Source organism: Netta rufina (genome assembly GCF_964035555.1).
Source record: "Netta rufina genome assembly, chromosome: 2".
Taxonomy (NCBI): domain Eukaryota; kingdom Metazoa; phylum Chordata; class Aves; order Anseriformes; family Anatidae; genus Netta; species Netta rufina.
Genome location: NC_140124.1, coordinates 158,570,422 through 158,591,744, shown reverse-complemented (window position 1 = coordinate 158,591,744; position 21,323 = coordinate 158,570,422). Strand labels below are relative to the sequence as shown.

The 21,323-nt window shown below is 69.2% G+C and overlaps 3 protein-coding genes across 3 annotated transcripts; 2 read left to right on the top strand and 1 right to left on the bottom strand.

The window, feature by feature from the left end:
- Positions 1-131: 131 nt before the first annotated feature.
- Positions 132-3,041, top strand: CYC1 (cytochrome c1). The gene is made up of 7 exons (XM_084283207.1): positions 132-283; positions 704-894; positions 1,741-1,867; positions 1,955-2,112; positions 2,247-2,407; positions 2,481-2,581; positions 2,722-3,041. The coding sequence occupies exons 1-7, from the start codon at positions 161-163 to the stop codon at positions 2,824-2,826; spliced, it is 966 nt and encodes a 321-aa protein (XP_084139333.1). The 5' UTR covers positions 132-160; the 3' UTR covers positions 2,827-3,041.
- A 354-nt stretch (positions 3,042-3,395) lies between these two features.
- SHARPIN (SHANK associated RH domain interactor) lies at positions 3,396-13,989 on the bottom strand. Its single transcript, XM_084283206.1, has 14 exons — positions 13,529-13,989; positions 11,332-11,506; positions 10,277-10,390; positions 9,769-9,910; positions 8,751-8,841; positions 8,337-8,610; positions 7,753-7,883; positions 7,431-7,604; positions 4,695-4,855; positions 4,475-4,586; positions 4,212-4,391; positions 4,019-4,117; positions 3,773-3,916; positions 3,396-3,611 (listed from the first exon to the last, which is right to left on the bottom strand). The coding sequence occupies exons 1-14, from the start codon at positions 13,952-13,954 to the stop codon at positions 3,531-3,533; spliced, it is 2,304 nt and encodes a 767-aa protein (XP_084139332.1). The 5' UTR covers positions 13,955-13,989; the 3' UTR covers positions 3,396-3,530.
- Positions 13,990-14,357: 368 nt separating this feature from the next.
- Positions 14,358-20,975, top strand: MAF1 (MAF1 homolog, negative regulator of RNA polymerase III). The gene is made up of 8 exons (XM_084281880.1): positions 14,358-14,665; positions 16,715-16,859; positions 17,731-17,859; positions 17,958-18,123; positions 18,207-18,328; positions 18,793-18,912; positions 19,380-19,517; positions 19,596-20,975. Exons 2-8 carry the CDS (start codon positions 16,777-16,779, stop codon positions 19,615-19,617), a joined length of 780 nt encoding a protein of 259 aa, XP_084138006.1. The 5' UTR covers positions 14,358-14,665; positions 16,715-16,776; the 3' UTR covers positions 19,618-20,975.
- The last annotated feature ends 348 nt before the right edge of the window (positions 20,976-21,323 follow it).

The window sequence follows — 21,323 nt, the reverse complement described above, 5'->3', positions numbered from 1 at the left end:
CGTTCTTGTCCCCGCCCCCGTTCCCAATAAACGCGGCCCCCCCCCGGGCCCTGCCCCCCCCCCCCCGGTCCCGCCCCGTTCCTCCCCTTCCTGCTCGCGTCGTGTCCGGGGCGGGCCCGCGGCGTCCCCTCGACCTCGGGGCGGGCGGAGCGGGGCCGAGATGGCGGCGGCGGCGGCGGGGGCTGCGCTGGGGGCTGCGGGGGCGGCCGGGCTGCGGCGCCTCCCCCTCGGGCACGGCGGGCGCCTGCTGCTGGCACCGAGACCACGGGCGGTGCCCGTCGGGGTGAGGCGGGGGGGGGGGGACACCGGGGGTCGGGGGGGGAACCGGGAGGGGGTTGGGGGACACCGGGAAGGGACCGGGAGGGGGTTGGGGGGGCACTGGGAGGGGGACTGGGGAGGGTTGGGGGACATCGGGAAGGGAACCGGGAGGGTTGGGGGGCATCGGGAGGGGACCGGGAGGGGGTTGGGGGGGCACCGGGAGGGGACCGGGGGGGGTTGGGGGGCACCGGGAGGGTTGGGGGACACCGGGAAGGGACCGGGGGGGGAACCGGGAGGGTTGGGGGACATCGGGGAGGCACTGGGGGGACACCGGGAGGGGAACCGGGGAGGGTTTGGGGACACCGTGGGGGCAAGGGCGGCCTGGTCCCATCCCGGTCCTGTCCCGGTGCCGTCCCGGTAACGGTTCCCCCCCCCCCCCCTCCAGGCTCGCTCCGTTTCCTCGTGGGGGCGGCCCCGCAGCAGGGCGGTGGCGGTGGCGCTGGGGGCGCTGGCGGCGGGCGGGGGGGCGGCGGCGCTGGCCCTGCACGGGGCGCTGAGCGCCGGCGAGCTGGAGATGCACCCCCCCAGCTTCCCCTGGAGCCACGGGGGGCTGCTCGCAGCGCTGGACCACGGCAGGTGCGGGGGGGCACCGGGGGGGACCGGGGGGAGGTCTTGGGGGGGGGCCGGGGGGGTTGCAGGGGGATGGGGAGGGGGCTGGGGGGGGGTCAGGAGGGGTCAGATGGGGTACGGGGGAACCGGGGAGGGGGGAGCTGGGGGGTCAGGGGGGCTGGGAGGGAGCTGGGGGGACACGGGAGGGGTTGCAGGGGAGTGGGGGGCGGCTAGGAGGGGGTCCCGGAAGGACCAGGTGGGGTACGGGGGGTACCGGGGGGATGAGGAGGGGGGACCTGAGAGTGGTCTGGGAGGGGTGAGGGGGATGGACCAGAGGGATCCCATGGGGGGGGGGCGGGAGGGGCCAGGGGGGTTCAGGGAAGGACACAGGGGGATCTGGGGGGGGCCCAGGGAGGTCCAGGGGGGTCTATGGGAGGATCCAAGGGGGTCCCAGGGGGACCAGGAGAGCTCCAGGGGACCCAGAGGGGTCCCAGGGAGCTGGGGGGAGACCCGGGAGGGGTCCAGGAGGGGTGAGGGGGGTGGCCAAGAGGGGTCCCTGGGGGAGACCAGAGAAGTCCTGGAGGGGTCCTGGTGGGGGGGGGACCGGGAGGGGCCAGGGGGGTTCAGGGAAAGACACAGCGGGATCTGGGGGGGACCCAGAGAGGTCTGGGGGGGTCCCAGGGGGACCTGGGGGGACCAGGAAGGGTGTGGGGGGGCTCCTGGAGGGGTCTAGGGGAGGACCTAGGGGGGTCCCAGGGAGATCAGGGGAGACTAAGAAGGGTCTGGGAGCTCCTGGGGAGGTCTGGGGGGGCTCCCAGGGGTGTCCTGGGGGGTCCCGGGTTGGCCGTGGCACTGAGCGCTCTTCCCCCGCAGCGTGCGGCGCGGCTACCAGGTGTACAAGCAGGTGTGCTCGGCCTGCCACAGCATGGAGTACCTGGCCTTCCGCAACCTCATCGGCGTCACGCACACCGAGGAGGAGGCCAAGGCGCTGGCCGAGGAGGTGAGCGAGCCCCCGGACCCCCACCCACCCACCCAGTGCCGGACCCCCCGCCCGCGGCTCAGCGCCCTCCCTCCCGCCCGCCCGCAGGTGGAGGTGCTGGACGGCCCGGATGAGAACGGGGAGATGTTCACGCGCCCCGGCAAGATCTCCGACTACTTCCCCAAGCCCTACCCCAACCCCGAGGCCGCACGAGCCGCCAACAACGGGGCGCTGCCCCCCGACCTCAGCTACATCGTCAACGCCCGGTAAGGGGCCGCGGGCACTCGGCTCGGGGGTCCGGACCCACACGGAGCCGTGGAGGCAAGGGGGACGCCGGCACCGCCGCCCCCACCCAGGGTCCCTATATCCTGATGGTGACATCCTGGGGTTTGCGTTGCAGGCACGGGGGGGAGGACTACGTGTTCTCCCTCCTCACCGGGTACTGCGACCCCCCGGCCGGCGTCTCGGTGCGCGAGGGGCTGCACTACAACCCCTACTTCCCGGGACAGGCCATCGGCATGGCCCCCCCCATCTACAACGAGATCCTGGAGTTCGATGACGGTAAGAAGGGGGGGGCCCGTGGGGCGCGGAGCCGGCCCGCGGGGGGTGCTCAGCTCCCTCCTCCCCCCCCCAGGCACCCCGGCCACCATGTCGCAGATCGCCAAGGACGTCTGCACCTTCCTGCGGTGGGCGGCGGAGCCGGAGCACGACCACCGCAAACGGATGGGCTTGAAGGTCAGTGCCTGGGGGCTGGGCGGGGGGGGAAGCCCCCGGGAGCGGTGCTGCCCCCTCCCTGGCGCCCCAAGGGACCCCAAAGCCGTGCAGGGCAGAGGGGGCCCCGTGGGGCAGAGCGCTCGACGCCTTCCTTCCCCCAGATGCTGATGATCTCCAGCTTGCTGATATCCCTCACCTACTACTTGAAGCGCCACAAGTGGTCTGTCCTGAAGAGCAGGAAAATGATCTACCGGCCTCCCAAATAGTGGGGGCAGAGGGGTGCCCCCACCTCCGCCCCGCAGCCCCTCGGGGGCACGGGGAGGAGGGCGCCGCGGGCACCGCGTGCTCCCCACGCGCACGGCAGCTCGGTTATTTAACAGCGCGCTCTGCGCCCGCAGGCACTGCTGGCCAGGGGTGGGGTGGGGGGAACGGTGCCTGCGAGTTTATGGCTGGGGGACGTGGAAATAAAATGAAATCTCCAGCTGGGACGTGTCGCGTGGTCTGTGCGGCGGGGCGAGAGGCTGCGCGCATCGCGCCCGTCCCCGGTGCTGTGAGCGGGCTGGAGGGGACACCACGGCACGCGGCTTTATTAGGGTGTCGTACAGAGCCTCGTTAGGATGTCACACCGCACACAGCTTTATTAGGATGCCCTGCACCGCCAGGACGCGCCGCTCACACCCGCGGAGCTTGGCTGCTTGCAGAGACTGCGTGGAGACCCTGCGGCACTGCCTGGGGCCTGGCCCCCGCCCGCTCCCCTCTGGCCCTACATCCCTCCTGTCCGTCCCTGGCTGCCGCCAGCCCCCGGGGGGACGTGGCCCTGGGGCCATCCCTGCGACCACCAGCGTCTCTGGGCCCTGCTGGGGCCATGCGCCAGCTCCGGCGCCTCTCGGGCCGTCCCCGGGGCGAGGAGCTCGGCTCCTGCCCGGCTGCTCGGAGCCCCCGATCCCCAGGGGCTGGGCCAGGCGGGCGCTCAGTGGCAGTTCTGGCAGCGGGGGTGGCACCTCTGCCCGTTGACGTTGCAGCGGCACCCGCCACTGGTGTCCCCGGGACCCTGGTGGGGAGGAGAGGAGAGGAGAGGACAGGGGGTCACAGGGGGGCCCAAAGCACCCAGCCCTGGGCCCCCAGGCCCCGCGGTGACCAGGGATGGGGACCCTGAGCTGGGATGGGGCTGGTGTGCAGGGAAGGGGGGGTTCCACCAAGAGGGGTGCTTACCCCTGGCCCCCAGCGCGGCCCCTTGGTGACCCAGCAGATCTCGGTCTGGCAGACGGTGCAGCGGATCCAGTCGCAGCCGTCCTTCTTCTGCACGATGATGTGGCACGTGGGGCAGTGCATGGCCTCCCCGAGCTGCACCAGGGTCTGGGGGGGGGGAGAGAAGGATGCAGCGGTCAGGGAGGCGAGGACGAGCCCCGTGCACCCCCTCCCCATCCCATCCACCCCGGCACCCCGCGGTGCTCCCACCTGCAGCATGTCGCTGGTCTGCCGGGCGGCCGCGTCGTTCTGCGCCCGCAGCTGGAGGTCGTCCTGGTACTGCCGGCAGTTCTTCCCCTCGTGGATGGCCTGGGGATGGGTGGGAGCAGAGGGGCAGCGCTCAAGCCCCCTTCCCTGGGCACGGCACCAAAAGGGGAGGGTGGCAGGGCCGCCCCCCGCTCACCTTGCAGAGCAGGCAGTTGAGGGCCTGGCAGATGGGGCAGCGGAATTCGTTCACCGAGTCCTCGTAGATGCACCAGCCGCGGCAGTCGGTGGTCTTGCAGTGGAAGCTGTTCTGCGTGCGCCGCTCCGCCAGCACCAGGCCCCGCTCCAGGAAGCGCCGGTACTCCTCCGGCGACACCAGCTGAGAGTGGGGCAGGGTCAGGATGCGGCCCCCCGACCCCGGGCACCCCGGTGCTGCCCACGGGGGCACCGAGCCCCACTCACCGCCCGGATCTCGCGCTCCTGCAGGTGGCTGCTGCAGGCGTAGGAGTCGTCGCGGAAGGGGCAGGCCACCTCGGGCTCCTCGCTGTAGTTGATGACCTGGCGCAGGCAGTCCCTGCGGGGATGACGGGCAAGCCGTCAGCGCCGGGGCAGGGGGCTGCCGGGGCCGGACCCCCCCTCCCACCCTCCCCACCCCACCCCGCACCGCTCGGCCCCACGCTACCTGCAGAAGTTGTGCAGGCACTCGCGCAGCAGCACCCCCTCACCCGGGGGGACGTGCTGGTAGCAGATGCGGCACTCCAGCACCTCGCGGTTGGGCACCAGCACCTCGTCCTCCAGCTGCAGCAGCTGCTGGAAGTTCCTCAGCCGCTCGGCCTCCAGCGCCTGCGGGCAGGGAGGGGATGGGTGAGAGCGGCCCCCACCCGGCCCCGGTCCCCACCGAGCCCCCTGCACCCCCCCCAGGTCCCCCTCTGCCAGCACTGGGTGTCCCGGGCAGGGCTGGCCACGTTTGCTTTGCCCCTGCTCACGGGGAGGCCGTGGGGCCCCCATCTCCCCCCCCAAATGATGCAGACCCACCGAGCAGTTTGGGGACGAGGGGCCCTCACAGCCCACCCCGTCCAGCCCCAGCCACGGGCAGGGACGTCGCCCACCCCCTCAGGCTGCCCCCAGCCCCATCCAGCCCGACGTTAACACTGCCAGGGCTGGGACCCCCCCCAGCTCCCCTGGGTGGGCTGGGGCAGGGCCTCGCCCTTCTCAGCATGAAGGATTTCTTCCCTCTGTCTACCCCAATCCCCCCTCTTTTGGCTTAAAACCAACCCCCCCGTCCTGTCACAGAGTCACAGAATGGCTTGGGTTAGAAGGGACCCTAAAGACCATTTAATGCCACCCCCATTGCGGGCAGGGTGCCACCCCCTAGTCCACCCACAGCCCCCCAAAGGGCCCCCCCATCTCTCCTGCAGCCCCCTTGGGCACGGGCAGCCCACCGGGAGCCCCCCCTGGAGCCTTCTCCAGCCCATGCCCAGCACCCCCAGCCCTCAGCCGGCCCCACGGCGGAGCTGCTCCAGCCCCAGGACCCCCATGGGACCCCCACAGCCGCCCTGGCAGCTCCGTGTCCCCGCACTGTGCCCGGCCCCGCAGCCCCAAACCCCCTCACTCAACATTTCTGTGCGCACAGGGGCTGCCCCAGCCCCAGCCCTGCCCTGGTGCAGGCAGCTCAGGATGGCCCCATTGCCCCTGCTCCTGTGCAGCCCCAGAGACAGCCCCCACCGCCTCCTCTAACATTTAATTCCATGAAACCCCCCAAAACAGCAACCCCCCCCCCCCCCCCATGGGCAGCCCATCGGTGACGGCGGCGCAAGCAGAGGGCACAGCGGCGCTGGTGGGGGTAAGGCTTTAATGAGGGGAGGGTTCCTCTGCGCCCCCGCAGCACGGTCACGCACGGAGCTGGGGGGCTCGTCCTTCCCTGAGAGCCCAGACCCCGCGGTGAGCCCCGACCCGCGCGGCCTGGGGAGGTTTCTGAACACAAAAAACAACCTGGAAACACCAAATTCCCTGTGCACAATATGGGACAGTGAGTGCTGCAGGGCTGGGGGCTGGCCCTGCTGCCCTGACCCCATCCAGCTCCCACCCCAGGGCCACCACGGTTCCTCGGGGCCCTGGCACGCTGCTCCCCCGAGCCACCGCGGCCCCGCAGGGCCCCGAGCGCTTCCCCCGGTGCTGCTGCCTCTGCCCTGAGCCCTCACAAAGGCATCGTGGCACCAGCACGGCCACGCTCACCTCCAGCCAGCGCCACTCCAGAGGGGGCTCAGCCCCCCAAGGGGGCTGCTGGTGGGGGGGGGCTGTGTTTGGGGGGAGAACTGGGTGGCCAAGGGCAAAGCAGAGCCCCAACGGCACACCAAGGCTGCCCTCGGCACACCAAAGCTCCCCTTGGCACTCCAAGGCTCCCCTTGGCACACCAAAGCTCCCCTCGCCCGGCACAGCCCCAGGGGGCTGGGGGGGCCGGGTTCACAGCCCGCAGAGCTCCCCCCAGGGCTGTGCCCCATCCCTGCAGCGTTCAGCCCTGCAATCGAGGCCCCCAGCCCCTGGTGCTCCCTGCTCCCAGGGGAGCCCAGCCCCTGCGTGGGGCAGGACCCGCAGGGAGGTGCCGTGGCCGCAGCCCGGACCCTTGGGTGGCACGGCGGGCACTGGGCCCTGGCCAGGGGGGCGGGAGGGGGCATCCGGGTCGGCCGGGCACGGGGCGGCTAGCAGAATTCGGAGGACAGGTGGATGAAGTCATCCAAGGAACCCGAGCCCAAGACGCAGTGCGCAGCTGAGCCATCCTCTCTCCTTCCCTTTTCCTAGCGGGGTCCCAGCACCAGAGAAAAAAGAAAGAAGAGAAGGTTTTGGTCAGTGGCTGAGCCGGGTGCCCCCCACGCCCCGCAGCGCGCCCCCACGATGGGGTGGGGGCTCCCAGCAGAGCCCCATGCGCGATTCTACGGCGCCTGCAGGAAATAAACTCCCAGCAGAGACAGCGCAGCCCGACAGCTCCTTGCTGTGCCAGGAGGCAAGAGGAAGCAGCACCACCGTCCTGGGACCCTGCCCTGCCCTGCCCGAAGCTGCCACCCATTTTTTGGGTGGCCACAAGCGCTGGTGACACTGTTCAGAGCCCCGTGAGGTGGCGGCACAGCAGCGGGGCCAGCAGTGACCACCCCCAGCAGACAGCAGAGCACGCCACGCTCACAACACGGCACGGCGCCGAGCCCTGCGCACAGCAGCAGGCATTGCCTGCCCCACCAGGGGACAATTTAGGGGCTGCAGCAGCCCCTTTTTGCTGCCACCCACGGTTTTGTGCCCGCTTCCCAGCACGGCGCAGGATCCGCTCGCCCACGAGACGCCTTCCAGCCCTGCCAGGGACAAATCCTGCCTGGCAGGGGAACAGGGGGAGCGGCTGCTCCCCGGGCCGGGCCGTGGGCCCCGGTACCTGTTGGTACTGCAGGATCCCCTCCTGCTCCTGCTGGATCCTCCACAGCTCCGTTTCGTCGGGCTTGTAGCTGCAGGGCACCACGTAGTCGTCCGGGCGGTCGGTGCTGCACATCTCGCAGCCCGGCCGCGTGGGCTTGTTGATAAAGGTGCACTTGGGGCACGACCAGCCCGCCTGCAGAGAACAGGGGGGAGGTGAGGAGCTGGGAAAAGCGTGTTGGAAGGGAAAGGGGAACGAAACTGGGGCCAGCAGCACCCAGAACAGCGTGCAGGGGACGGAGGGCTCGGGGGGCGCAGGGCTCGGGGGGCGCAGGGCCACCCACCTGCACCGGCGAGGGCAGGGAGGTGGCAGCGGACGCCGCCGGGTTGCTGACAAGGTCTCCGATCTGCATCGTGTCCAGGTGCTGGCTGATCTCACCGATGTCCATCTTCCTGCTGGGGTCGCTCCCCCACGCTGCAGGAGAGACGGGGACACCGGCGCGTTACGGCCGCGGCACGGAGAGGGGCAGAGCCCCCCGGGTGAGCTCGGCACAGAGAGCACGCTCACGCGGTGTGCTCCTGAGGCCGAGGGATCAGCACCCAGAGCCCGGCTCTGCTCAGCACCAAAGGGGCCGCTCAGCCCCTCAGCACCTGCACGTAAAGGTCTGAGCGAGGGCCCGGAGCCAGGAGAGCACCAAATTCCCCATTTGGGGCTGCACGTGCCCTCACCCACATGGGAGCAGAGGCGACAGCAGCGCCCCAAACCCTCCCTCCCACATGGCCTGGCACCAGCAGACCACATGCCGCATGAAGGCAGGGATTTAGGGAGTGTTTGGGAAGGATTTGGGCAGGATTTGGGCAGGATTTGGGCAGGATCCGGGCTGCCCCTCCTGCCCGCCAGCCGAAGGGACGGGCGCAGCACCCAGACCTTTCCTGGGGGCCGGCAGGGTGTTGTACTGGCGCTGCTCCCCGGCAGCGGCGCTGTCGCCGAGTGAGGCGATGGAGTTGAGCAGGAGCTGTGCCTGGTCCTCCTCGTAGCGCTGCCGGGTGAGCTCGGCCCTCTTCGCCGACAGCAGGTAGAGGAAGGCCGTGTCCCCGTCCCTGCGGATGCCGTAGGAGGAAACCGTCCGCTCGTCCACGCACAGGCACTGCCCGATGATCCACCGCTGCACCAGGGGGTGAAACCCGTAATCCTGGAACACCTGAGCAGAGGGAGAAGCGCAGAGGTAAGCCCAGCGTGTCCCCAGCACAGGGGGCTCTCCAGGGCCCTTCCTGGGGCTCGGCACCCCGAGCCCCTGCCCCGTGCCCTGCTGGCTCCGCGCGGCTCCGTGCGGCTCCGTACCTGCTGCTTGAGCGTCGCGATTGTAGTGTGGGGCTGGACCCTGAGGACGATGCTGGCAGACGACGTCGCGTCCTCCACGCCGACGTTCATGCTGGAGCAGAGATGAGGTGCTGTTAGAGGACGCCCGCCCGGCTCGGGGCTGGGACACCCGAGGGCTCCGAGCCCGGAGCACCCTGCCACGTGCACACCGGTGGCTGCACCTCGTGTTTGACAGACCCGTGGGATTTGTTTTCCCCCGATTTCGTTCACTCTCTGTCAATCTCTCTCTTTTTGCAGCTGTGCCAACCGTTTCCACCACGGGCTTAGACACGGTGTGAAAAAATCTTCCCTTCCACCTGCCTGAAACCTGCTGCTTCCTAAATGCCCTCGGCCTCTCAGCTTATCTGCTCCCGGACACGAGGACAAACACTCCTTATCTCTGCGGGGCTCACCTCCCCGCTGCCTCTCTCACACCACAGCCCTAAACTTTCCATCCAACGTCCTCAGAAGGCTGTTCTGTGCCTGATCACCCCCCTGCCCCGTATCCAACACGGGCAGGGGTCTCCCCTTTGTTCCCTCGCCTTTTCCTAACAACCCCTGCATTCCCATGCACAGCTCCCCCCGGGGCAGACCACGGCCAGGTCTGGGACCTTACGGCTCACCCCGCCTGACCCTGGCCACGGGCAGGCACAGCCCCTGCTGGAGCAGCTCCCCCCCACCAACAACTCCAGGGATCACAGAATCACAGAATCACAGAATTTCGAGGCTGGAAGAGACCTCAGGATCATCGAGTCCAACCTCTGACCTAACACTAACAGTCCCCACTAAACCATATCCCTAAGATACGGGATAAGGATGGGGCACCACTTCCCAGGGCAGCCTGCTCCAGGTCCTCACCCCCCTCACCACGATGACTTTCTGCCTTAAACCCCACCCAAATCTGCCCTCTTTCGGCCCAGAACCGCCACCCCTGGCCTCGTCACCGCAGTGCCCAGGAGGGGACGCGGAGGGGCGCGAGCCCCAGGCCAGCGGGGCTCACCTGATGTCGTCGGGGGGGTAGTTGGACTCCTTCAGCAGGATGCTGAGGGTGGCCTGCTGGCGAGCCAGGGCCACGGCGCACTGCGCGGCCGCCTCCTCGTCGCCGTCCTCGATGGCCTGCGCCAGCTGCAGCGCCAGGTCCTCTGCGGGGGCAGGAGGGAGAGCCCTGCAGCCGCCGGCACCGCACGGCACAGCCCCACGGCGCAGCCCCAAACAGCACCAGGAGCTCCGCAGAGGCTCCTCGGATGCGTGATGCTCGCGGGGCAGCCCATGGGCAGAGCCCTGTGGTGTGCACGGCCAGAGAACCACGGGTGGGAGCCCCACGGGGGGTTTCTGGAGCCCCCGGAGAGCCGGGATGCGCAGCCCCCGCCCCACAGCAAGCTCCATCCCACGGGATTCGGACTTTGCACCCAAAACTGTCGGCCCGGAGCGGGGAGCGGCTGGGCCTGGAGAGGAGCCCTGGTCTCCTGGCACGCGTCAGGAGCCACGAAACCTCTCCCCTCGAATACCTTTCCTGGAGAGCTCCGAGAACAAAGCTTCCTCTGGATCCCCCTCTGCAGAGCTGCCCCCGGCCGCCGCGGGCAGGGACGAGGCCTGGGGGGGCAGCAAGCTGCTGTCCGAGGCTGCAGGAAGAGCAGGGGGGGCATTGGTACAGGTACCTTAAAGGAGGCTGCAGCGAGGGGGGGTTGGTCTGTTCTCCCACATCCCTGGTGACAGGACGAGGGGGAATGGGCTGAAGTTGTGCCAGGGGAGGTTTGGGTTGGATGTTAGGAAGAATTTCTTTACCGAAAGGGTTGTGAGGCACTGGGATGGGCTGCCCGGGGGAGTGGTGGAGTCACCATCCCTGGAGGGCTTTAAAAGACGTTTAGATGTAGAGCTCGGTGATGGGGGTTAGTGGAGGACTTAGTGTTGGGTCAGGGGTTGGGCTGGGTGATTTCGGAGGGCTCTTCCCACCCGGGTGATTCAGTCACTCCGTGCACCACAGCGGGGCAGCGACCCTCACCCACGGCCGTCCCCAGGCAGCTCCGCGGGGAGCCCTCGGAGGCGAAGGCAGAGCTGACCCCAAGCCCATCCCGAGGGCAGCCCCCTGTCCCTGCCAGCAGTGGCTGCTGCTCTTCTTAGGGCACGGGGCTGCCCTGATGCAGGGGGGAGGCTCTGCGCCCCCCAGCCCCACCGGGGCTGCTCCCTTGTGCCTCCCAGCCAGCAGCCCCCCTCCCACCCCAGCGCCCTGCCTCGTGTGCCCACCTTGCCCCCCGGGTGCTCCACACCACAAACGAGCCCTCAGAGCTCCTTCAGGCTCCAGGCCATGGGAAGGGCTCCGAACACGGCGTGCTTCTGTGCCCGGAGCCTGCAGAGCCCCTCAGAGCCCCTCAGAGGCTTCCAGCCCCCCCCCAGGAGCACGGCGCCGCTCCCCAAAGCTGGTGGGGCGCACACCCAAATCATTTGGAACCATATTAAATTAACAACTGTTAAAATTGTGCCGCTCCAGGTGCCAGGAACGGAGCACTGGGCACACACGAACCCCCCCGGGGCTTTCGTCCCCCCCCCAGGACCCGGCACCGACCTTTCTGCACCTCCCGCAGGGAGCTGCTGACGATCGTCCACCACTTCTGCGCCTCCCGCTCCTCCTCGAAGTTGAAGACCATCGGCTCGTCCAGGGCGCCGAAGACCACCAGCTCGTGGCACGTGGGGCTCCTGACGGTGTAGGAGATGTCCTTCAGGTCGTACTCGGCGATGCTCTGGGGGGAGCAGAGCGGCAGGGGGGGGGGTCACGGCTCTGCCAGCACGGCATCGCGGCATCGTTTCGCCCGTCGGCATTCCTTCTCTCTCTATTTTATTAAAATGGGACACGCGAGGGTCCGGGTTGCCCCCTGCCCTTTTGGTTCCCATTTCCAGCAGCCAAACGCCCGTTTCGGTGGCCGACGCCTGCACCCACAGCACCAGCACCCCGGGGGCAGGAGGCGTCCCCGAGCTGCGGGGCGAACAGCTCCGGGCTGAGGACCCCCCCTCACCCCACTGCCAGCCCTTGGGGTCCCTGGGGAGCAGCCCCAGCCCCGCGTGCTGTGGGAACGACCCCAAAGAGGCCCAGGACGGCCAGTGTGAGGCCAAATACCCCCGTTCATCCTCAGGTGGGGCACGGGGGCTGAGCTGGAGGCACCTGCAGCTCCCCGAGACCCCTTCGGAGAGCGGCACCGGCACCGGCACACGTTGACCGGGGGCTCTGCCGCCGCCTCCCCTCTGCCCCTGCTCCCCGTGAGGAGTGGGGGAGTCACCGGGGGGGTTTGGCAGCCCCGAGGCTCCACCGAGAGCCCACGGCCGTGCTCGGTGCTGCACCGGGCAGCAAGGGCCACAGGGGATGAGGCCCCAGAGCACCGCTGGGCACTGGGAACTGGGCACTGGGAACTGGGAACTAGGGAACCAGGCACCAGGAACCAGGAATCAGGCGCCAGGAATCAGGAACTAGGCACTGGGGACACTGGGGAACCAAGAAACCAGGCACCGGGAACTGGGCACCGGGTATCAGGAACCGGGCACCGGGCAGCAGGAATCGGGGTCACTGGGGGACGAGGAACCGGGCACCAGGCACCAGGGACTGGGGACACTGGGGTACTGGGACACCGAGCACTGGGTATCAGGCACCAGGCACCGGGAATTGGGCACCGGGGATCAGGCACTGGGGAACCGGGGACACCAGGCACTGGGTATCAGGAACTGGGCACTGGGAACCGGGCACCAGGAATTGGGGATACTGGGGGACTGGGGAACTGGGACACTGAGCACTGGGAATCGGGTACTGGGCACCAGGAACCGGGCACTGGGAATTGGGCAGTGGGAATCAGGCACCAGGCACCAGGAATTGGGCACCAGGGGATGAGGAATTGGGAAGTGGGCACCGGGAACTGGGCACCAGGGATCAGGGACACTGGGGAACTGGGACACCGAGCACTGGGAGTCGGGTACCAGGCACTGGGAACCGGGCACCGGGGCACTGGGGATTGGGAATCAGGGACCGGGCACTGGGAATCAGGCACTGGGGAACTGAGGAACCGGGCACCAGGAATTGGGCACGAGGGATCGGGCACTGGGAACCAGGGACTGGGAACACTGGGGAACCGGGGAACTGGGACACCGAGCACTGGGAATCGGGTACCGGGCACCGGGAATTGGGCACCGGGGACAACAGGCACTGGGTATCAGGAACTGGACACCGGGAACCGGGCACCAGGAATCAGGGACACTGGGGGACTGGGGAACTGGGACACTGAGCACTGGGAACCGGGCACCGGGGAACTGAGGAACTGGGCATCAGGAACCGGGCACTGGGGCACCGGGGGTTGGGAATCAGGGACCGGGCACCGGGAATTGGGCACCAGGGCTGGGGACACCGGGGAACTGGGACACCGAGCAGTGGGAATCAGGGAACCGGGCACTGGGAACCGGGCACCGGGGACACCGGGCACTGGGAATCGGGTACCGGGCACCGGGAATTGGGCAGCGGGGATCAGGCACTGGGGAACCGGGGGTTGGGAACCAGGGAACCGGGCACCGGGAACACCAGGGATTGGGGACACTGGGGAACCGGGACACCGGGCACTGGGAATCAGATACCGGGCACCGGGAACCGGGGACACCGGGCACTGCAGGAACCGGTCCCCCCGGGAACCGAGGACACCCCCGCCCCTCTCCCAAACACCCCTCCCCGTTACCCCCGTTACCCCCCCGTTACCCCCCGTTCCCCCCCGTTCCCCCCCGTTTCTCACCGCGCCCCCGGCCTCCTCCGCCGCGCGCAGCCCGAGGCGGAAGCGGCGCCGTGCGCGGGGCTGCGGCTGCGGCTGGAGGCTGAGCTGCAGGCGGAGCAGGGCGGCGGGCGGCGGCGGGCGGCGGGGCGGCTGCTCCAGGGCCACCCGCACCGACATCAGCACCGTGGGCGGCGGCGGCGGCGGCGGCAGCGCCGGGGCCGCGGCCGGGGCCGGGGTGGGGGCGGGGGCACCGGGCAGAGCCATCGTCGCCGCCGCCGCCACCGCCGCCACTTCCGCCGCTACGGGGAGCGCGGTTCCGGCACGGGGCGGGGCGGGGCGGGGCGGGGGGAGGAGGCACCGGAGGGGGGGGCCCGGGGATCCTCGGGGCTCCTCGGTTGGGCACCGGGAGGCACCGGGAGGCACCGGAGAGGCCCCCACGGGCTCCATGCGGCCCCGCAGCCTCCCCCCAGCACGGTGCCCTCCCCCCCTCATCCCTCCCGGTGCCCCCCCCCCCGCTCCCGGTGCCCCCCCCCCCTCCCCTCCCGGTGCCCCCCCCCCCCCCGCCGCTCCCGGTGCTCCCCCCCCACTCCCCTCCCGGGCGGTGCCGCGCGCCCCGCCCCGCCCCGCCGCTGATTGGCTGCTCCCCCCGTCTTTGTCCCCATCAGCCAATCAGGGCTCGGAGCGCCCCGCTGCGGGAGGGGCCCGGCGCTGTCCGCTCGGAGGGCGGGAGCGGGGCGCTGAGTGACGTCGGTTTCGGCCAATGGAAGGGGCGCCGCGCGGCGACGGGCAGGGCCGTCGTCCAATGGGGAGCGGAGGGGCGCTCGGGGCGGGCGGCGGCGGGCGGGGCCCGGCCGCTTGTTGTCGTCCGGTGCCGGGGGAGGCGGGCGGTCGGCCGGTCGCTGCGCGCTCGCTCGCTCGTTTGGGCCGCCCGGGGGTCGCGGGAGGTGTCGCTCAGCCGCTCGCTGCGTCCCGAGTCGCTCGGGGACATGTCGAGGTGGGCGGGGGCCCGGCGGGCCGGCGCGAGACGGCGGACGGCGGCCGAGGCCCGCGGGCCCTCCTCGAGCTTTCCCCGGAGACGCCTCCCCTTACGGGCACCCCGAGCCTGAAGGAGCCGCCGCCCGGAGAAGGCCCCGCCGCCGCCGAGACCGGGAGGCGCCGGTAAGTCCGCTCCCAGCGGCCCCCCCCCGGGACTACATCTCCCGGCGCGCCTTGCGGCGCCGTGCAGCGGCCGGACGCGACGCGGGGGGCGCGGGGCATCATGGGAGTTGTAGTCCGCGCGGGGCAGGCCGGGGCGGCTGCGGGCAGGCCCCGGGGCGGGGGGGCGCGGGGCGGCCACTGGGGGGGGGGCGGGGGGGCACTGGGGGGAACTGGGGGCTGTGGGGGGGAACTGGGGGGTGTGGGGGGGATGTGGGTGGGCTGTTGGGGGCCTCCTAGCCCCGGTGGTTCCGTTATTCCCAGGCACGGTGCTTGGGGTGCCCCCCCCCCATCGGGTCCCGCTCCCCAGCACTGGTTTTTGGGGCACTGGTTTTGGGGGATACTGGTTTTTGGAGCCCTATTTTGGGGCACGTCTCGGGACGCACCGCAAGCCCCATGACCCCTGTAGCCGCGGCTCTGCTTTCCATCACGGTCCCGTTTAAAATTACCTCTGCTCAGCTGCTGGGGGGGCCGTCCCCTCACCTCCTCCCCCCCTATGGGGCTGGGACCGGCCCCTGGCACCCCCCTGCCCTCAGCTCCTGCTCCCCTCGAGCCGTGGCCGAGCTCCGCACCGACCCCTCCTGCTGCTGGCCACCCCCTGGGCAGCACTGCCGCTGTGCCAGGGCTTTGGTGTCGGTCCCGTCCTGGTGCTTTTCGGGTTCGGGGCAGTTGCTGTGGGGTGCCAAGGCCCCGTCCCCACGCAGTGCCCGCTCCTCGCAGCGCTCTCTGTGCTCGGAGGGCGTGAGGCACGCACAAAGCTCTGGGTCTGACCCTTCTCTCCGGTTCCTACCTGCCCACGCAGGCAGATTTACCAGGCTTTGCCTCAAAAGAACGGGCTCTTTGCAGCAGCCGGTGCTGTAGGGTGCCGGTGGTGTTGGGGCCCCCGGGACAGGGGCTTATTTCTGCCCTGTTCATTCGGCACCGGCAGCTCCAGGCTCAGAGCTCGGCTTCCCCCCCAGCAGGAGCTGCTGCTGTCTGTGCTCCTCACCGCCGGTTTTGGGGAGGTTTTGCTCAGTTCCTCAGGGCTGGGGCACAGCCCCCCATGCAAACCGCTCGGCTTCCTTCCCAGATGAACGAAACCGAAACCTTTGAGCCGAGCTCTTGAGAGCCCCTCCCGTGGTGCTGCCTCTAAGATTCCCCGCTGCCGAGCTCCGTGCCCAAAAACTCCTCCAAAAAGGCCAGCAGGAGCTCGGCGTGGGTCCCCTCCAGATCCCATCCCGCAGAACCCCAGCTGCTGCCTGCCTCACGCCTGGCCCTGTGCACATCCCGTGGAGCTCTACAGCAGCCAGTGCTCAGTGCTGGGGGGTCTCTGGGGCTCTCTGCTGCCCGCCCTGCCCTGGGGGGGCCCTGTGCTGGTTTGCCAGCACTGGGGGAGCTCTGCCAGCACCTCTCAGTGCCACTGTGCCATGAGCTTGTGGCCTCAGGTGGGGTCGCCCCGTGGGCAGCGGGGGGCACGGGTTGGGGGAGGTCCCTGAGGCTGGCGGCCGCCCCCCCCGGGCTGTTTACGAGTTCTCCTCTTACAGCCCGGCGCCGCGAGGGGCCCGTGCTGGGGGAGCCGGGCTGCGCCGTCCCCACGGGGTGCTGGCACCCGCAGCACCAGGAGCCTCTCCTGCTCAGCGCCACCGCCAGCACCGTGCCCGTCTGCCGCGTCCCTGCACTGCTTTGAGGGCGAAGCAGGCCGGCCAGAACGGGCTGGTGACCTTCACGTGGGACAAGGGGAGCGAGGGGAGCCTGGCAGCTCGCAAAGCCACCGCTGTGGGCACTCAGCTGAAGGGGAAGCGGGGGGAAATCTCACAAATTCTGCTCACACGGGGCGCAGGGCGGCGATAGCAGCACTCAGGGGCAGAGCAGGGCCTGTCAGGGCTGCCACGGCCCGCTCCTCCTGCTCCCAAAAGCTGTTTGGCTTCCAGACTGTGCCCTGCCTGCTGCTGGTGTGCACCGAGCAGCCGCAGCACGGCCACACTGCGTGCCCTGGGCTTGAGCAGGACGTGAGGCCGTCCCTGTCCCCCGCAGGATACGCACACGTCGCCGCCGCTGCTGCACAGGGAATCGCTGCCGAGCCGGACGCGGGGACAATGAAGCTGCTGGAGAACTCAAGTTTTGAAGCAATAAACTCCCAGCTGACGGTGGAGACCGGAGACGCCCACATCATCGGCAGGTGGGTGCCCTCCTGGAGCCCTGAGGGCCCCGTGCTCCTCGCCCCGGCGCCCTGCAGCCCTTGGGGACACCGGGGACACCGGCTGCGTGCGCCCCGCCAGGCCTGGGTGCGGCGGGGCGAGGGCTGGGTGCTGGAGCTCAAAGTCTGGCTCTCCAGCAGTCGTCGTGAGGCCAGTTAGTACAGAATGAGGAGCAGTTGGGTGTTTTTGTAGAGAAGAGCTCCCCAGCAGCAGCAGGGCCCTCGGATCGTGCCCGCACACCGAGGTTTCTGCCCCTTTCCCCGAGGGGACCCCGCACGGCTCCGCTCAGCCCCTGGTGCAGGGCTGTGGGGAGCTTCTGGAGGGGTCACCCGGCAGCCTGAGGGGCTTGAAAATCTGAAAGAAGTTCATTTGAAGCTCTCATTTCACGCTGATGATGACATCTGGCCATCCCCCAGCCTCGCTGGGGCGCCGTGGGCTGGGTGCCGGGGACCCTGAGCTTTTCAGTCCTCAGGCTGAAGCTGGGCTCTGGGACCCACCAGCACTTTTTGACCTCACTCGAGGGCTCCTTGGGGCTTCTCTGCTCCCCAGCCACTCGGTAGCATCAGGGCTGGGGGCACCGAGAGCTCCTTCTGCGGGGCAGGCTGCCACAGAGCCAGATCTCAGCCAGCCGGGGGCATTTCTGGTCCTGGCTGCGGGGTCCTGGCTGCGGGGCCCCTCCTCAGGCTGCCCCCAGCTCCCCTTTTCGTGGTGCCGTGCTTTGGGCAGGCACCTCAGGGACGGGCACGCTCACCTTGGGCCCTCTGTGGGGCCGTAGCTGCTGCTGCCACCGGTCCCGGTGCCGGGGGGGCGCCTGGTGGGGTTCCCCTCACGCCTGGCGTGGTGTCCCCACAGGATCGAGAGCTACTCCTGCAAGATGGCCGGGGACGACAAGCACATGTTCAAGCAGTTCTGCCAGGAGGGGCAGCCCCACGTGCTGGAGGCGCTGTCGCCCCCGCAGACCACGGGGATCAGCCCCAGCAGGTACGGGGGGACCGTGGGGAGTGGGGGGGGGGGGGGGCTCTGCCTGCGGGCAGGGCTCGGGCTTCTGACTCTCCTGCCCCCGCTGCTGCATCCCTCAGGCTCAGCAAAAGTCAGAGCGGGGACGAGGAGGGGCCCCTGAGCGACAAGTGCAGCCGCAAGACCCTCTTCTACCTGATCGCCACGCTCAACGAGTCCTTCCGCCCCGACTACGACTTCAGCGCTGCCAAGAGCCACGAGTTCAGCCGGGAGCCCAGCCTCAACTGGGTGCGTGGGGGGCTGCGGCGGGGGCGTGGGGAGGGGGGGCTGCGGCTCCCTGCTGCTGCTCTGACGGCCCCGCTCTGTGCCAGGTGGTGAACGCTGTCAACTGCAGCCTCTTCTCTGCAGTCCGTGAGGATTTCAACACGCTGAAGCCGCACCTGTGGGATGCTGTGGATGAGGAGATTTGCCTTGCCGAGTGTGACATCTACAGGTAACGGGACGGGCCCTCACCCTGCGGCGCGGCTCCTGGCCCCTCCCTGCTCGCTGTGGCCCGTAGAGAAGTGGTTTTTTCTCAATAAAAGGTGACGTTTGGGTGTGCCCACCCGTGGGTGAGGACCAGAGCGGGGCCCACCATTGTTCTCTGGCTCCCTGCTCTGTGGGAGCTGCTGCTGCCGTCCCCGTCCTGCGCCCTGGGAATGGGCTCAGCTGCCCCCCAGCCTCCCCCCAGCCTCCTTTCAAAAACTGCCCAGAGGCAGCCCCTGTTCTGTGTGTGCAGCCTGGACCTCCTGACACCAACTCACCCCACTCCCTGCCCACTGCCCCTCCTGGGGGCTGCTCTGGGCTTGCCCCTTCCCAGTTTCCACCCCCCAGACGCTCACCAGGGGCTGGGACGGGGTTGGCTCTGGGGGCAGGGTCCGGCGCAGCGTTTCTCACACCCTCTGCTTGTCGTTGCAGCTACAACCCCGACCTGGATTCAGACCCCTTTGGAGAAGACGGGAGCCTCTGGTCCTTCAACTACTTCTTTTACAACAAGAGGCTGAAGAGGATTGTCTTTTTTACCTGTCGTTCCATCAGGTCAGGCCCCCTGACATCCGCCAAGTCACCCTAACCGAGTCGCTTTGCCCGTTTGCACGCCGCGTCCCTGCTGGGGAGGAAACTTTGGCCCCCGCTGGCCCCCGAGCCCAACGCAGCAGATAAATGCTCGGGAGCTGCCCCCTGCCCGCCCTGGCACACCGAGCGGGTGGTGCAGCCGAGCACAGCCCCCTCCTTGGCCTCCCGAGAGCCGTGCCACCACTTAAACCCGCTGGAGACACCGACCAGGAGCCGTGGTCCCCGGGAAGGGGCAGCCCCTCAGCTGCCGGCAGGCTGCTGCTTGTGGAGGGGCGAGCTCAGGGGCAGCAACACCCCGGGGGCAGCCCCCCTGTGCCCTCTGGGGGCCGGGGCTGGATGCAGGGCCCTGAGCCCGCTGCAGACTGGAGCAGGGACCCCTCCCGCGGACACCCCGGCTGGGCGCTCACACCACGCCGCCCTTCTCTCTCCAGCGGGTACGCGTACACACGCCCGGAGGCTGGAAACGAGCTGGATATGGACCTCGGGGAGGAGGAGGAGGAGGAGGAGGAGGACACGGAGGGGAGCAGGGACGGCCACGACGCCGAGAGCGGCAGCATCGAGGAGGACAGGTGCGTGCGCTGCTCCCGGCACCCTGCCCTGCGCCCTGCTGGCCCGCGGGCCGGTGACAGCCGTGTGCTCGCCCACAGGTTGCAAGTGATCTGCATGTGAGAGCCCGGAGCTGCTCCCAGGTGCCTCTGGCCCTGCCTCATCCCACCCGCGCCCAGCTCCCCGCCTTGCCCTGCCCGCCGTACACTGGAGTGCCCTCGGAGCACGAGGAACTGAGCCCAAGGCGCCTCCTGGCTCCGGGTGCCGCCGGCCCACGTCCCCTCGGGGCCTCTGGACAGCCGTGGAGGGGGCTCCGAGAAGCTTTGCTGCACTTTATCGCTGATCTCATTGGCTGCACTGACCTGCAAACTCCTCGTGGCTCTGAAGCCGGGCTGGACTTTTCCTCGAGCACTTTTTCTTCACTGGTTTGTGCTGCAGCGAGCGCCGTCCGTCCCCAGCACCAGCAGAGCGGGCAGAGCCTCCTCCCGCAGAGCTCGGTGAACTGTCCTCAGCTCCCTCCCCAAGGAAGCGTCCGTTTGTTTCAAAGAGGTTTGCTTTGCTCTTGCCCTCACGTAGTGTTTTTCTGTTTTTTTTTTTTGTTTTTTTTTTTTTTTTTTTTTTTTGTTTTTTGTTTTTTGTTTTTTTAATCCTTGCTGGGAGGTTCCAGCTTCCTGCACCCCGGTCCTGAGCGACTGCGGCCTGCAGCCGGCTCCCACGAGCGAAAGCTGGACTGGGCCACCTCACCCCACACCTCTGGTGGCTTTGGCTCTCTGTGTTTGGCACCACAGATGGCTTTTAGTGGCGGCGGAGCTGGAGCAGGGCCAGAGCCCCGTGCTGCCAGAGTTTATTTTTGTACGTGGGGCGCGCGGTGGGAGCGGCACGCCGCCGCCTCCTGCTCACACTTCTTCAGCCCCCTTTTCTCCCAGCCCCTCGGCCCTGCGGGGGCTCCCAGCGTTTTGGGGGCCTCGCAGCCCACCCCCGGTGGTGTCTGGCAGGGGGAAGCCGCCTCGCCCTGCCCCAGGGGCTGAGCACAACAAGGGGCTGGCTGGGAGCGGGGAGGCAGCACGGTCCCACCGTCCTGGTGCTGAGCGGGGCCTCGCTGGGATTTTGGGTGCTGGTTTTTGAGCCAGAGCCCAGTCCTTCCTCCAGCACTCAGCCCCGGGGTGGGTTTGCCTTCATCCGCGGCCGGGCACGCCGCCCGCCCTTCCCACCGCAGCTCAGGATGGAAAACGGGCAGGAGGAGAGGAGGGGGAGCTGCCTGTGGGGCGGCCTCAGGACCCTCTCCCTGCACGCCCACGGACTCCCAGCACGGCCCCTGCCGCGGGGGCGCAGGACTTGGCCCCCGTCCCCCCCCCCCCTTCCATCGTTGGCCCCTCTGCGCCCGCTGCTGCCGCTGCCTTCCCAGCCTCGCCCCATCAGGGAGATCTGACCTTACAGCATAGCATTGTATCACCACACCAATAAAGGTTTTCTGTGTTTCACCAGCTTTTCTTCAGGGTCTCCACGCTGGGAGGGGGGTGTCCTGCTGTGGGGGTGGCCTCACAGGGGATGGGGACGTGGGGGGCTGCGGTCCCATGGGGGGCTGCTGGGGCTCTGGGTTCTCCCCACGTCCCTGCTGCTGCTCCCTGGGGCCACCGGTGCCTCTTTGCCCTGCAGGGACCCTGGGACGAGCCCCGTGAGCTGCCTGGCGCTGCGGTCCCTGCTGGTGGCTGTCCCCAGAGTGCCACACGTCCCCATATGGCCCCGGTGGGTCCCTGCTGTGCCACCCCCTCTGAGCACCCCTTTGCTTTCCCATGGCCGTGCTCTGTTGGGCTGTGCTGAGTTTCCCA